This window comes from Balaenoptera borealis, assembly GCF_965194805.1.
Source record: "Balaenoptera borealis genome assembly, chromosome: 16".
In the NCBI taxonomy this organism is placed as follows: domain Eukaryota; kingdom Metazoa; phylum Chordata; class Mammalia; order Artiodactyla; family Balaenopteridae; genus Balaenoptera; species Balaenoptera borealis.
Genome location: NC_138872.1, coordinates 47,423,235 through 47,439,772, shown reverse-complemented (window position 1 = coordinate 47,439,772; position 16,538 = coordinate 47,423,235). Strand labels below are relative to the sequence as shown.

General features: G+C 42.7%; 1 protein-coding gene across 3 annotated transcripts in view; it reads right to left on the bottom strand.

The window, feature by feature from the left end:
* The window catches only part of CRNKL1 (crooked neck pre-mRNA splicing factor 1), a 28,733-nt gene that overhangs the window by 5,218 nt on the left and 6,977 nt on the right, over positions 1-16,538 (bottom strand). Inside the window, exons 6-15 of one of the 3 annotated variants that reach the window (XR_014235520.1) lie at positions 10,558-10,736; positions 9,229-9,399; positions 7,300-7,491; positions 6,333-6,392; positions 5,586-5,666; positions 4,599-4,838; positions 3,338-3,439; positions 2,638-2,886; positions 1,453-1,690; positions 73-529 (exon numbers count right to left, since the gene is read on the bottom strand). Coding sequence is in view for 1 of the 3 variants with exons in the window: in XM_082359546.1 (XP_082215672.1) it covers positions 1,505-1,690; positions 2,638-2,886; positions 3,338-3,439; positions 4,599-4,838; positions 5,586-5,666; positions 6,333-6,392; positions 7,300-7,491; positions 9,229-9,399; positions 10,558-10,736 (1,460 nt within the window). In the remaining 2 variants the exon portion in view is untranslated. Of the gene's footprint in view, positions 1-72; positions 530-1,321; positions 1,691-2,637; positions 2,887-3,337; positions 3,440-4,598; positions 4,839-5,585; positions 5,667-6,332; positions 6,393-7,299; positions 7,492-9,228; positions 9,400-10,557; positions 10,737-16,538 lie in introns of those variants that run through there. The other 2 variants (XR_014235519.1, XM_082359546.1) reach the window with 2 other exon arrangements.

Genomic DNA, 16,538 nt, shown 5'->3' with positions numbered 1-16,538 from the left:
GTAGGTTGCTTTCACCTGCTAGTCCTGTTTCCTTCTGCCCCCAAACGATTTTCAAGATACAATTTAACACTATATTGATTAGCTTTTATTCCCTTGGGTGAATAATACACTTGAAAATGTAATAATAAATTTGCAAACAATAAATTTGCTAATTGGCCTTATAGGTGAAAAAACACAAAGAGATGGTTCTAGTCAAACAGCTTGCGCAGTGAACAAAAAAAAATAGGCTTGAGAAATATAGGCTGGATTAAAGGAAACAACCTCTCAGATGAGTTAATTAAGGCAAGTATTTTTTGCCTGAGAATATAAGCATATCAGCCAGCACATTATCATCTTGTGCTGCTTTGTTTCATGACTTAGCATATAGTTACCTCAGCTGTTTTTCACGTTCTAAATCGAGGCTAAGTTGAACGTGTCAGGTTTTACAGGTAGACAGTCTACTGCAGCACGCTGGGCAACATTTATTGGTGGTCTAGGTAGAGATGATTCCCTTGTCCATTAAGTTTGGGAAACACAGCCAGCATTGCACCTGGGGATTCATAATGTATAGGAGTGTTATCAAGGGCCCTGAGAAGCCTAACGATAAAGAGATTTGTCAACAAGGCTTCCCAAACTCACTGGAGCATGGGACATTGTTTTTCACAGCTCTTAACATTACTGTTCTTTAAACAAGCCACTGCAGAGCTCAACCAGTTTGGGAGACTGATTACAGCATAAGTGAAATTAAACTAAAATGTTTTTGGTAAAAGACCTTGTTCAGAAATACAGTAACTAAATTATTTTCTAACTCGTGTTTTCAAAAACACTTAGTATAAATGGCCATTAAGAAGGTACAGCTATTTAGAAGTTAAATTAATCTAAGCACATTCAATTCCACAAGAAATGAACATATTTAAGAAAGTGGCCAGGAATGAACATTTTATTGAGCACTTACTCTGTGCCAGGAATACTCCCTTTCTAATTTAATCTTCAAAATGAGCTGGCAAAAGCCCATTTTATGAGTGAAGAAACTGAAAATAAAGGTTAAGTTATGTATCACCAAGTGGCAGAGCTGGGAATGGAACTCAAGTCAGTGTGACTCTTAAGATGTAAATAAGTTACAGGATTCAGATGAATGCATAAAACATCTTTAGGAAGAAGGCAAGCATGAGAAAACTTCACCTGAAAAGCTACTGTGAAATGTAACTGAGAACTTCTAAAAAAAGACTCTTCCAAAATTTTGCAGTTCCATCTAAAAGACACGCTAAGTGTTACCTTAATGAGATTTCCTAATGCATGATGCATTAGGACAACACAAAATGTTGAGACTCAGACAAAGAAATCCAACAGTTAAAAAAATTCCTTTACTTGCAACCCACCCCTAACTAACCCAAGAACCTTTTAAAAATAATTCAAAAGTAGCTGCCAAAGATTCCCATCAATTCACCACTGGTGAAATATCCAAAAACTTACAGGAGTTGCAAGAGTTCCAAACTATAAATCTACAAAAATAATAAAACGTCTCTCAACAGGAAGAGGAAGGCCCGGATTCCTGCTCGGCAACGTCCGCATCTGGGTCTTGCTCGCCAGGCTCCTTCTCCTGCTGCTGTTTCTTCCACAGTTTGGCCATGGCCAGGAGCTTGAGGTTGGGCTGGTTGGCAGCATCTTCCGGAAAGATGTAATCGTAGTATTCTTCCCAGCCTGCATCCGACTGCAGGAAAAAAGTAAAACAGTTAAAAGATAAGCTAACACATGGCTGGAATACATTTCAGTTAAAGTGGAGAATTCTCACTGAGAAACCCAGGGTTCAAATTCAACTTATCTTCATTATGCAAAACAACATCAAAGTCTACTTGGAAAGTAGAATTTTCAAAGAGAAATTAGAAGGGCCTAGCCCAGTAGAGTGGGAGTGAGTAATTGCTGTTGGATGGGTGTCGCTGCAGCTGTAGCTCACTGAGAGCTACAACCTGGTGGAAAATGCCCTAAAAATCTAAGCATAGCTCCTGTATGGTCAATCAAGAAGACAGTCAGTGTCTTCAACCCCATCTTGCAGTCTTACGGGTGAGTCTTTAAATTTTTAAAGATTTACTTAGTATTAACCCAGTAGTGAAAGCCATAAATCTGTGATTATCCTGACTCCCTGCCTTTGCATCCCACCTCCAATCGGGCACTGATTTCACTTCCTAAAGGTCGCCCTGGTCCCAGCTCCCAACACCACCTTGCTTTGCTTACAATAGCCTCCCGACAGACCCTCCTCCAACGAAGCCCCTCAAATCAACCCGCAGGAGACACCAACTGTGTCAGAGCTTTACTACAGCCTAAAAAGCCTTCTCTGGATTGGCTCCTACCTAAAGGCTGAGTTTCAATTCCCTCCACCCTGACCTCCTGGCTTAATGCTCTGGAAATACATTTCATACAGTTTCTGGAACCAAGCACCAGGAAGAACCTTTGCCAACCCCCACTCCCCGTTCTCCAGCCCTGGGTGGACCATACACCCTGCTGTGTTGCCATGGTAGCCAGACTGTGACTGTCTCCTCCTCCAGCTGTCAACCCCCTTTCTCAGATTGTATACATGCCACTTAAAAGTACACATTTCAAAGTCGGGTGCATTTCTGCTCAGCTGGCATGAAAGGACCAGCTCAGCGGCTCAGTTCTTACCCCATCATCAGCTTGGACCTTTCTTCTCTTCTTGACTTTCTCTGGCATGAGTTTGTCTACTCTCTCCTTATCTGATACTGTTCCAAATTCATCTTCAAAGCTTCGCCAAGATTCCAGCAGCATAAGTCTCTCTTCCTTTTCTTCACAGTTTCGCATGGTTTTGTTAGCCTCTTCATAAATTTGTCTGCATTTAGCCAAACTTCCTTCCTTCCCTGAGGACAACTCAAACTGTGCAAAACTGATCCATACCTTAAAAGATATTATTACAGAACCAAATTAACCATGTCACCCAGAAAACAACGTCATAATACAGCTAATTTCTCGTTAGTGACATCTGAGCATAGTAACGTGTTCATCTCTAGTATTCCAATACAACATATTGACTAGATGCTTCTATATAGTAATGCTGAAGCAGTCTGCTTCTATATCCAATTAGGTGTCTGAAATAGTCTCAAAATCCTGAAGTTTAATTTTTTATTCAACCCTACGGTATCCAAGTTATTTACACGCAGTATAAATATTGACCTGGTATAAGCTTAACATTCCAAAGTCGTCTGAGACTCACAAGCTCTCTGTAAAAGGAAGTCATTTAAAATAAATATATTAAAAAATCCCACACACTTAAAATATATAAATACACTATTTCTTCTGGACTGCTGATTCAAGCAAAATCAAAGACAACCCACAAAGCACAGGATACCTTGACATGTTGTGTCCGTTGAAGCAATCGTCGGTAAAGATTTCGTGTTCTTTCAGTTTCTTCCTGCTCAATTTCAAAATCAATATATGATTTCCAAAGCACCTAAGAAAGATAACTTCATAGATCAGTCTTGACATTTAAGAAGCAACATGCTCCTATCCAAAGCACAGCCTAACTAGCATTCCAATCTAGGAAATCTAGGAACCTAGAACTTTCATGACCAATTAAGGAACAGACCGTATGTGGATACAAGAAATAATACTGGTGTTTACAGACTGGCCAAAATTTGGCTAAGAGTCTACATTATAAGAAAAAAGACCTTGGGTTCATTTTCAGATTCTCTTCTGGACTTACCAAGAAGAGCAGGGAAACTTGCCAAACCTCCCAGGCACTGTCTTGAGGCTGCCACATACCAAGGACTTGCGGGGAGAAAACAGGCCTGGATCAGCCACTGCACACCGTTTTTGCCTCCATTCTAAATTCCCTGATGTGCCTGAGTCCAACTCAACAAGCATCCAGGGCACAGCTGCCCACCCGCTTGGCACAGCCCGTCAGGGCACAGGGACCAGGAAGATGTGGCCCGGACGCCTGGAGGCCGCAGTCTGTGGAGTGGTTGAGGCCAAGTGATGGGACCAGTGACACATAAAGCCCTGCCCAGTGCAGTCGGCGGGGCCTGGTGAACTGCTCAGTGCAGGGTCACACCCGAGCAAGAGTCCCTGTGCGAGCTCAGTGGTTCCTGAGAGGTTCGCGCTGTCCTAGCTGTGGTTTGGCGCCACCTCGCGGCTCAAGCTTAGATCCTGACGGGATGATTTCAGGCCCTGTGGCCAGCCGGGCCGGCCTGGACAGGGGCAGTGGTACCTCCAGGAACATCCTGGTTTAGTGAGAGCCTAATCCAGGCAAAACTGCACCAGAGGGATCCCGGGCTGTGCAGTCTCAACCTTTACCTCCCTTGTTCTCCGGGTGGCCTTGACTGCACTGCCCTGGGCTCATCCTCTTTAGCCTTCTGTTAAGAGAAAGGGAGGAAGATCCCACCCATAAGATCCCAATTCATCCTGGTGTCACAGTGGGGCTGTGCTGTGCTGTGCTACCCGACTAGAGAGGGCTGCTTCCTGTCTCCAAAACAGGAAGTCCTAATCTGAGTGGAAAAGACTATAGGTGAGATGGTCTTTATGCTTTAAGAGGCACACATATTCAGAAGGTCATCTGAGGTAACACTGGGCAAGCATCTAAGATAAAGCCATAGTCACCCCGTGGGCCTCACCTCCGGCATGTCCAAGCGTGGCTGACTGATGGCTAACTCGTAGATGGCCCGGGCTCTCTCGATATCGCCAAGGATTGTCTCTAATTCTGCAAATTTAATCCAAGAGGTACAATTTTCAGGCCCAAATTCCAGGAACTTTTCATAAAGCTTCCGGCATCTGTCAAATTCTCGAAGCTGTAGCTCCAGTTCTATGTAACCTTTAAATAACTTGTTCTTTGGACACTTGCCTATGGAAGTTCCCTGGAAAAGAAGACAACCGACCACTGTGATGCCCGAGTGGGTCTGACGTGTGCAGACATCCTCAGCCTAGCCTAGAAGCTGTTCTCCGCTAAGCAAGAGCCTTGGCACGTCAACATGGCACACCACCCTCTCCCTCTGCAGTATCGCACTGCTCAAACTGGCTCGACAGAGACCAAAGGAAACCTTCCAATTCACTTAGCTGTCAAGTGGGCCTGTTTCGCAAGAGATAGTGTTCCAGAACCGTTCGGAAAACTATTTTGAATTTCACCTGGTTTCTCAGGATGTCCTAGTGAATGCGGATGTCAGATGGACAACACCTCCCATGAGTAAAAGGATAATCAAGGGACGAACCCTGCTGCCCACAGCCAGGGTGAGAGTAGCTTACCAGAAGGACAGCTGCATCTGATCCTATTAAGAAATTTTAGAACACTTGTTAAGAGGAAGGTGCACTTAATACACCAAAAATCTTGTACAGGATCAGAATACTAAAGATCTAAGATTCAATGTCTCTAGCCGGAGGAAAGATCTGGTAACTGGCAGCTCTAACTGTTCAATGTTGACACAGAATAACTTAAGTATCATCACCCAATCTTTCTTCAAAGGCCGTGCTTTCGAACAAGTCTCAGGTTATAAAGGCACAGTGTTTCTGCTGCCTTCTCAGGAGGAATTACATAACCTGTAAGCATTAAGATTTTAATTTCCTTCTCAAAGGACTTCATGATGCATCTTGAGCCTTTCTTTACTCACCAAAGCTCTTCTGGCAAATGGTAAATTTTTCTGTCTTATTTCAAACTGTGCATACAGTAACCACATTTTGGCAAATGTGAACTAGAAAACAAAAGCACAAAAACTCACGTAAGTTAAATTTAAATTAACAAGGGCCACAGACGAACTTCCCTAAAGCTTCAGAGATAGGATGGACATATCTTCTCATTTATAAGCTAAGATGACAATATTTGCCAGAAATTAGGAACAGTCATCTAGACACTTCATTATAACACAGGGCTCTGCAGCCCCTACTGAGAGGCGGCTTTGTTTGTGGGTGTGCTGTGATCAGGCAGAATACGCCCCTCTCTTCTAGAAGGCAACTCGGTCAACACCTCTGTCTCTCATGCTGGGAAATACACAGAGATCACGTGTCAACCATTCCCAGGACACGCGTGTTCCCTGCGCCTGTGGACGACCATGCAGGTGCCAGCAGCCGGTTGGCTGTGCCCTCTCATGCTGAGCTCAGTCTCTTCTGATTACCATCCTCCTGGAATTTCTCCATTAGCATCTGTATCAGTCATTGGTCACTTAACACAGGCTGTCCGCTCAACTAGACTGTAAGCTGTTTTCAGAGACAAAGAGTGTATCTTATTCTTATTTATGTTTTCCACAGAGCCTAGCACAGGGAAGAGCCAATCAATAAACATGATTCCACTGAATTATTTCACAAGTAACAGATGCAGGAGTTTGATGTGTCTGGAACAGAACACTTAAGAGCAAACATACCTTTTTATGAGGAATGAGTTCCAAAGAGGCTTGGTAAACTTGTCTTGTCCTCTCGGGATCCTGCATTAGGATACGAAATTTGCACAAAATATTCATGTCTATTACTAATACCAATTTCACTATTACTAATAAAAATGTACACCCCTAACATTGAATATGTTTCTACAAGTTATTTTCAAACACTGATTGCATTTATGATCAAAATTGAACTGCCTTTGGCCATCAAACTTTGATCACAGAATCACCCACAATACAGCCCTCAAACTCTTTAGCCTGATGGCAGAAACAAAGATGTTCTACAGTCTCGGATCAGCAGCAGAAAGTTAACCTTTTCCTATTAACTTACACACAACCAATTTCTGAAAATTTGCTAAAAGTAAGCATGTGCAATCCAGCTGTGATCCCTCTTCATGAGGAAACTATAAATAATGAAACTAAGGGCTAGTTCATTGTTCCCTTTCAAGTTCCAAGTAATAACCTTGTTGCACCTCAAGGTTTAAAAAAAATACAGCAAAACTAAAAACCACCTCCCCTGTGTCCACTACAGGTGTATAGAGTTTAAAATGTGGCAGAGGGGACTTCGCTGGTGGCACAGTGGTTAAGAACCCGCCTGCCAATGCAGGGGACGCAGGTTTGATCCCTGGTCCAGGAAGATCCCACATGCTGCGGAGCAACTAAGCCCGTGCACCACAACTACTGAAGCCTGCACACCTAGAGCCTGTGCTCCCTGCAACAAGAGAAGCCGCCGCAATGAGAAGCCTGCGCACCGCAACAAAGAGTAGCCCCCACTCCCTGCAACTAGAGAAAGCCTGCACGCAGCAACAAAGACCCAAAGCAGCCGAAAAAACCCCACAAAACAAAAAACAAACAACCTTATAAAATGTGGTATCAGTTCGCAGCGCGCCAGCAGGGCCAAGGCACAGGGGTAGGAGCCCGCCCCCACCCACCCCAGGACTCGGCTCTGCACCTTCGCCTCCAGCTCCTCGTAGAGGGCGTAGTTGATCCACAGGTAGATGTAGCGCTTCCAGTGCCTCTTCTCCTGCACGGGCGGCACGTTGGCAATGGCTCGCTCGTAGACTTCCCGCACCGTCTCTGCCTCTGCGTCGCTTTCCACCAAGCGCAAGTAATCGAACCATGCGTCGTAGTTGTGCGGGTTAGCCTAGAAAGACAAGGTTAATAATTAGAAACCAGGGCTTCCCTGGTGGCGCAGTGGTTGAGAGTCTGCCTGCCAATGCAGGGGACGCGGGTTCGAGCCCTGGTCTGGGAAGATCCCACATGCCGCGGAGCAACTGGGCCCGTGAGCCACAATTGCTGAGCCTGCGCGTCTCGAGCCTGTGCTCCGCAACAAGAGAGACCGCGACAGTGAGAGGCATGTGCACCGCGATGAGGAGTGGCCCCCGCCTGCCGCAGCGGGAGAAAGCCCTCGCACAGAAACGAGGACCCAACACAGCTAAAAATAAAAGAAATAAATAAATAAATGTAAAGATATTCAAAAAAATAATAATAATAATAATTAGAAACCAAACCCAGAGCTGCACCTGTGAGACTATGTGAGCTGAAAGAAGGCAGCAGGCTGACTTTCTGTACTCTAGCAACTTTTTTCTAGACTTTACAGGCTATTTCATTTAAAAATACCATTCTTGAGATTCTATAATAGAAAAGGAAAAGGACTATAGAAGACAAACTGTTAGCCAGAGGTCCCCCAGCAAAGCCCCTTGTATCTACAACAGCTTATTTTTTTGGACTATACCAATTTTTCATTTTTTTTCAAGAAGGTATGAGTGGAAAGATGACTTAGAGACAAATACATAAAGATCGATAACAACTCATGTTTTCTGCTCTCTTGTTTTTCTAATGAAGCAGCAAACGGTAACCAGAGCGGCCCCTGTTCCGGTGGCGCCCTGGGTGCCTCTCCCCCGCAGGGTGAAGGGTGCCAGCCCCCCCATCTTCCCACCCCGGCGGCCACCACACTTGGCTGAGTAAGGACCCCTGCTGGAGGGTCTGGCGCACACGAGCGGGTGACGTGGAGATGAAGCACACTGAGAACTGGTTTGTGGAAGCAGTATCCACTGGTGGGTCAGTCATTCCCGGCCAGAGTGAAATGTGACTGTCTCATCTCCTGCTCCAGGACTTTCTGCAACTGCCCTGATTCCCGCCCATTTTCCAAGCCTGCTCCTCCAGCTTCCTATTGATTCTGTACACCTCCCAGTATCTATAGCTATGAAAACAGACATCTATTTTTTCCATAAGTGTCTTTGTTTGCATATGTGACTCCACAGCACTATGCCTAGATTTAAAACCCCGATGGAATTACACACCATGCTCACAACTGCAAAACCCGTCTTTTCAATTAACAGCAATACGTCTTGAACATATCTCGCTGACCCCATTTAACACCAGACTTAGTCCTTTGTTTGGAGATATCTTAATCAATTTGGCCAAGCAGAAGTATTTTAAAATACAGAGCAGAGCAGTAAAGGAAAACACTACTACCTCTGAATTCAAATCAAAATAGTACGTTACAGACAGAAATGAGAATGGAACCCTAACTACAATACGTCTTTTGTTCAAGCAATTAAGCCAAAAGGTAATGTATAAAAATGGGTTTTTTCGATCAATCTCTGACTCTTCCATCTTCTTTAAAAAATGAGCTCAAATGGATTTCAGACTGCTTTTGCTCAAGTTCTTTGTGTACAATCAGCAACCAACAAAGTGACTTCCAACATGCGAGTGGCAGAGCAAATCCAAGCGCTGTCTGCTTGCCTTTTCTACCAGCCCCGTTTACCTCCCCACCTGGAACGCCAATTTACTGCAGACACATGACGGAGAGCGATGCTGTCGCCCAGGACTAGCCAGCAGGTCCCTGCCAGCACAACGACTCACCGCCAGCGCTCACCTTCACCTCCTCCTCGTACTGGAACCTCCGTTTGCTCACGATGATGTCTTCAATGCCCCGCCTGTCACCAAACTTCTTCTCAAAGACGGTGTAATTTTTAAAGAGCTCCTGGGCTTCCTGCTTTGAAATTCGATCCAGGGCGTACTTATAGATCACTCGTACCCTCTCAAACTGAAAGCAGACAGGATGATTATCTTCCAGAACACAGCACTCTCATTCTAGCCACAACTTGAAAAGTAATTATGACATAAAACATTACTTGTAAGTTAGATTATGAGGCCTCAAAATGTGCAAAGTATGACTTTTCTTCTCCCTTTTGTTGAGGTACTTTCAGCCAGGATGGACAGACACTATCCTCTGAGCCCCACATTTAACAGTGTTCCTAACGCTGCCAGCTGGACGTCGTCCGCACATCTCAGACTCACCCGAGCTCGCTCCTCCCACCCAGCTGGGTCGTTGTCAGACTCCCCCCATCCTGGGGAGTCACACCCCCCACCCTGATCACACACCTGCTCTGTCAGGGGCCTCCCCAACTCCTCTCTCCTGCATTCCTCACACTCGCTGCTTCCACAGCCCAGCCCTTTCTACCTCCTCAACACAGCTCTTCACTTCTCCCTAGGCCCCTGCCGACCCACCTCCATTTCTCCCTGGACCATGTGAAAAGCGCCCCCATGCCCACTCTGCCGTCCTCCCCCCAATACACTCTGCATGAACCAGCCAGAGGCTCCCCTCACAGCACAGATGACAGCCGACCACTTCCTGCTTAAGACCCTCCACACTTCCCACCAGCCTGAGGAATCTGAACTCACCTCTGGGACCTGTGCAAGACCCTGCACTCAGATCCCAGCCAACCCCTCCCAATCCTGTATTATTTGAGCTACATTACAGGATTATTTTCCATACATACTATGGGAGAAAATAACTGACTTCTTCTGGGGCAATCTCTGTTTCCATTTCATATTCTGTTCTCTGTACTGAGGGCTCTGGGCTTTTTGTTTCCCAGGTTCATTACCTGTAAAGCCCTTTAATCAGGGTATCAAATGACTCTCAGTTTATAGGTAATAGTCTCATTCTAGGTTTAAAGACTTAATTTTGAAGCAGAGCACAACAAAATTAAGACAGTTATAATATAATCCATAATCACTAACTCCCAATCTGCAGCTTGGCCAGATATATGCTGTTTTCCTTCAGAAATCACATTTTCATATTTTGAAAGCATTTTCTCCAAGGATAAGTGAATAAGAAAATATAAGTGAACTCAATGTGCACAAAAAGTAATCTTTTCTAAGCTGTTCTGCAACATAATCAAGTTCCTTTAAATTTACTTACTTCTTTCTGATTTTCCTCAAATTTGGCAAAGGCAACATAAAGGTGTTCATCCATATGTTCATCCCCAAAGAATTCGACAGCTCTCTCATACACCTTCCGCGCATGGGCAAAGTAACCATGCTTTTCTTCAAAGCGGGCGTACTTGATCCAGTTCTTCACATCAGGGTGCACAAGAACAAGTGAGCGGGATTAAAGAAAAACCAGGCAGAACAATGTGGCTTAAAAAACAAAAACCCAAACCCAGAACCTCAACAACACACACTATGGGTGGCTACAGGGGTGATAAAACATGTACAAAGGTGGAGACCCACTAACCTGTGACCACCCAAGCGGCCGTGTCTTGTTTGTGTGGCCTCCTCCAATGCTTACTCAGTATTTTAGGAGTGGTACAAACAGCAGTTTGGAGCCACGAAAAAGCTGAAGCCTATGACTAGCCATGTGATCTGGACAAGTCATTTATCTTATCTAAGCCTCAGTTTTATCATCTATAAATAGAGGAAAATAATACTAACCAACCTCATTTGATGACTGCCAACTTTAAATGAGAAAAATGTGTGTAAAGCTCTTAGCAATTTCAGGCCAAAAGAATGTGCTCAACAAATGGCAGTTTTTGTAGTATCTGCTCAGTAACATTAATATTTGAATTACTGATTAAGAAAAAAACATGTGGGAGGAGTCAAGATAGCTGAATAGGAGTACATGGAGCTCACCTCACCCCACAAATACATGAAGAATACATCTACAAATGGAACAGTTCTCACAGAGCACCTGCTGAACACTTGCAGAGGACCTCAGACACCTGAAAGGGCAAGAAAGATCCCTGCGTAACCAGGTAGGACGAAAGAAACAAAAAGAAGAGGAAGGGGGATGGGACCTGTGCCCCTTTGGGGGAGCTGAAGGAGTGGGGAGGTTCCCGCACCCAGGGAAGCCCCCTCCCTGGTGGGGAGATCAGCTGGGACAGAAGAGGAGCTTCAGGGAACTGCAGAAGAGCACAACAACTGGTCTGTGGCAGGCAGGACAGAGTGTGACTGACAGATGGTCCCTGCCTCAGCCCTGCACACCCCAACCTGAGATGTGTGTCTGCCGGTGCAGAAGGGGCTGGGTGCTGGAACGTGGCATTGGAGAGCAGATCCGGGGAGAAGACTGCCGTTGGCTGCACAGAGACAGCCTGGAGGGACAGGAGTTTGGAGCTCCGCAACCAGGAACGTTTGTGGAGGAAACTGAGGCTGCCATTGCAGCCTCCTTCCCCACGTACCAGGCCCTGCCTCCACGCGCACTGGGAGGGACTCCCGCCTGGGTGGGCTTGAACACCCCGATTCCTGGCCCAGCCCCCTCCGACCTGAACCCAAGGAGGAACAGGCCAAGACACATATTAATCAAAGTGACAAAAATTAAATACAAAGAAATAATATCAAAGCAACAAGGGAAAAGCAACAAATAACACACAAGGAATCCCCATAAGGTTATCAGCTGATTTTTCAGCAGAAACTCTGCAGGCCAGAATGGAGTGGCACCATATATTTAAAGTGATGAAAGGGAATAACGTACAACCAAAAATACTCTACCCAGCAAGGCTCACATTCAGATTCGATGGAGAAATCAAAAGATTTACAGACAAGCGAAAGCTAGGAGAATTCAGCACCTCCAAACCAGCTTTACAACAAATGCTAAAGGTACTTCTTTAGGTGGAAAAGAAAAGGCCACAACTACAAACAAGAAATGGGAAAGCTCACTGGTAAAGGCAAACATAAAGTAAAGGTAGGAAATTATCCACACACAAATATGATATCAAAACCAGCAACTGTGAGAAGAGGAGAATACAAATGCAGGAAATGGGAAACGCACTTGAAATTAAGAGACGAGCAACTTAAAACAACCTTGTATATATATATACATAGACTGCTATATCAGAATCTCATGGAAACTGCAAACCAAAACACTACAATAGATACACACACACACACACACACAAAAGCAATCCAAATACAACACTAAAGACAGTCATCAAATCACAAGAGAACAAAAGAGGAAGGGAAGAAAAAAGACCTACAAAAACAAATCCAAAACAATTAAGAAAATGGCAATAAGGACATACATATCAATAATTACCTTAAACGTAAATGGATTAAATGCTCCAATCAAAAGACACAGACTGGCTAAATGGATACAAAAACAAGACCCATATATATGCTGTCTACAAGAGACCAACTTCAGATCTAGGGACACATACAGACTGAAAGCGAGGTGATGGAAAAAGGTATTCCATGCAAATGGAAAGCTGGAGTAGCAATACTCATATCAGAAAAAAACAGACTTTAAAATAAAGACTGTTACAAGAGACAAGGAAGGACACTACATAATGATCAAGGGATCAATCCAAGAAGATGTAAAATTGTAAATATAGATGCACCCAACATAGAGCACCTCGATACATAAGGCAAATGCTAACAGCCATAAAAGGGGAAATCGACAGTAACACAGTAATAGTGGGGGACTTCAACACCTCACTTTCATCAATGGACAGATCATCCAGACAGAAAATCAATCAGGAAACACAGGCCTTAAATGACACATTAGACCAGATAGACCTAATTGATATTTACAGAACATTCCATTCAAAAGCAGCAGAATACACTTTCTTCAAGTGCATATGGAACATTCTCCAGGACAGATCACATATTGGGCCACAAATCAAGCCTTGGTAAATTTAAGAAAATTGAAATCATATCAAGCATCTTTTCTGACCACAACACTATGAGATTAGAAATCAATTACAGGAAAAAAACTAAAAAACACAAACACTTGGAAGCTGAACAATATGTTACTAAACAACCAAGGGATCACTGAAGAAATCAAAGAGGAAATCATAAAATACCTAGAGACAAATGACAACAAAAACACAACAGTCCAAAACCTACTGGATGCAGCAAAAGCAGTTCTAAGAGGGAAGTTTACAGCAATACAATCTTACCTCAGAAAACAAGAAAAATCTCAAGTAAACAACCTAAACTTACACCTAAAGCAACAAGAGAAAGAAGACAACAAAACCCCCAAAGTTAGTAGAAGGAAAGTAATCATCAAGTTCAGAGCAGAAATAAATGAAATAGAGAGAAAAAAAAAAAGGAAAAAAATTCAATGAAACTAAAAGCTGGTTCTTTGAAAAGATAAACAAAACTGATAAACCTTTAGCCAGACTCATCAAGAAAAAAAAGGGAGACGTCCCAAATCAATAAAACTAGAAATGAAAAAGGAGAAGTTACAACTGACACCACAGAAAAACCAAGGATCATAAGAGACTACTAAAGCAACCATACGCCAATAAAATGGACAACCTAGAAGAAATTGACAAATTCTTAGCAAATTCTTAGAAAGATACAACCTTCCAAGACTGAACCAGGAAGAAACAGAAAACATGAACCGACCAATCTCAAGTACTGAAGTTGAAACTGTGATTAAAAACTTCAAACAAACAAAAGCCCAGGACTAGATGGCTTCACAGGTGAATTCTATTGAACACTCAGAGAAGAGTTAACACTGATTCTTCTGAAACTTTTCCAAAAAATTGCAGAGGAAGGAATACTCCCAAGTTCATTCTACAAGGCCACCATCATCCCGATACCAAAACCAGAAAAGGTACCACAAAAAAAGAAAATTACAGGTCAATATCACTAATGAACACAGATGCAAAAATCCTCAACAAAATACTAGCAAACCTAATCCAACAATACATTAAAAGGATCATACACCATGATCAAGTCAGATTTATCCAAGGGATGCAAGCATTCTTCAATATCTGCAAATCAATCAGTGTGATACACCACATTAACAAACTGAAGAATAAAAACCATATGATCATCTCAATAGATGCAGAAAAGGCTTCTGACAAAATTCAACACCCATTTATGATAAAAACTCTCCAGAAAGTGGGCACAAAGGGAATGTACCTCAACATAATAAAGGCCATATATGACAAACCCACAGCTAACATCATACTCAACGGTGAAAAACTGAAAGCATTTCCTCTAAGATCAGGAACAAGGCAAGGATGTCCACTGTCACCACTTTTATTCAACATAGTTTTGGAAGTCCTAGCCATGGCAATCAGAGAAGAAATAAAAGGAATCCAAATTGGAGAGAAAGGAAAACTGTCACTGTCTGCAGATGACATGATACTATACTTAGAAAATCCCGAGGATGCTACCAGAAAACTACTAGAGCTCAATCTGGTAAAGTTGAAGGATACAAAATACACAGAAATCTCTTGCATTCCTATACACTAACAACGAACAATCAGAAAGAGAAAATAAGGAAACAATCCCATTTACCATCACATCAAAAAGAATAAAATACCTGGGAGTAAACCTATTACCTAAGAAGGCAAAACACTTGTACTTACAAAACTATAAAATGCTAATGAAAGAAATCAAAGATGACACAAACAGATGGAAAGATATAACATGTTCTTGGATTAGAAGAATCAGCATTGTCAAAATTACTATACTACCCAAGGCAACCCAGAGATTCAACGCAATCCCTATCAATGGCATTTTTCACAGAAGTAAAAAAAAAAATTTTTAGTCTGTATGGAAACACAAAAGACCCCAAACAGCCAAGGCAATCTTGAGGAAAAAAAAGAGTTGGAGGAATTAGGCTCCCTAGCTTCAGACTATATTACAAAGCTACAGTCATCAAAACAGTATGGTATTGGCACAAAAACAGAAATATAGATCAAGAAAACAGGATAGAAAGCTCAGCGATAAACCCACACACCTATGGTCAACTAATCTATGACAAAAGAGGCCAGAATATAAAATGGAGCAAAGATAACCTCTTCAATAAGTGGTGCTGGGAAAACTGGACAGTTACATGTAAAAGAATGAAATGAGAACACTCCCTAACACCATACACAAAAATAAACTCAAAATAGATTAAAGAACTAAATGTAAAGCCAGATACTCTTAGAGGAAAACAGGCAGAACACTCTGACATAAATTGCAGCAATAGCTTTTTGGTTCCACCTCCTAGAGTAATGAAAATAAAAACAAAAATAAATGTGACCTAATTAAACTTAAAAGCCCTTGCACATCAAAGGAAACCATAAACAAAATGAAAAGACAACCCACAGAATGGGAGAAAATATTTGCAAACGAAGCAACCAACAAGTAATTAATCTCCAAAATATACAAATAGCTCATGCAGCTCTATATTAAAAAACCAAACAACCCAATCAAAAAATGGTCAGAAGATCTAAACAGACATTTCTCCAAAGAAGACAGATAGATGGTCAAAATGCACATGAAAAGATGTTCAACATCACTAATTATTAGAGAAATGCACATCAAAACTTCAATGAGGTACCACCTCACACCAGTCAGAATGGCCATCATCAAAAAGTCTACAAACAATAAATGCTGGAGAGGGTGTGGAGGAAAGGGAACTCTCTTGCACTGTTGGTGGGAATGTAAATTGATACAGCCACTATGGAGAACAGTATGGAGGTTCCTTAAAAAACTAAAAATAGAACTACCATACGACCCAGCAATCCCACTACAGGGCATATACCCATAGAAAACCTGAATTCAAAAAGAGTAACGTACCACAATATTCATTGCAGCACTATTTACAATAGCCAGGACATGGAAGCAACCTAAGTGTCCATCGACAGAAGAACAGATAAAGAAGACATGGCACATATATACAATGGAATATTACTCAGCCATAAAAAGAAACAAAATTGAGTTATTTGTAGTGAGGTGGATGGACCTAGAGACTGTCATACAGAGTGAAGTAAGTCAGAAAGAGAAAAACAAATACCAGATGCTAACACATATATATGGAATTTAAAAAAAAAAAGGATCTGAAGAACCTGGGGGTAGGACAGGAATAAAGACGCAAACACAGAGAATGGACTTGAGGACACGGGGAGGGGGGAAGGGTAAGCTGGGACAAAGTGAGAGAGTGGCATGGACATATATACACTA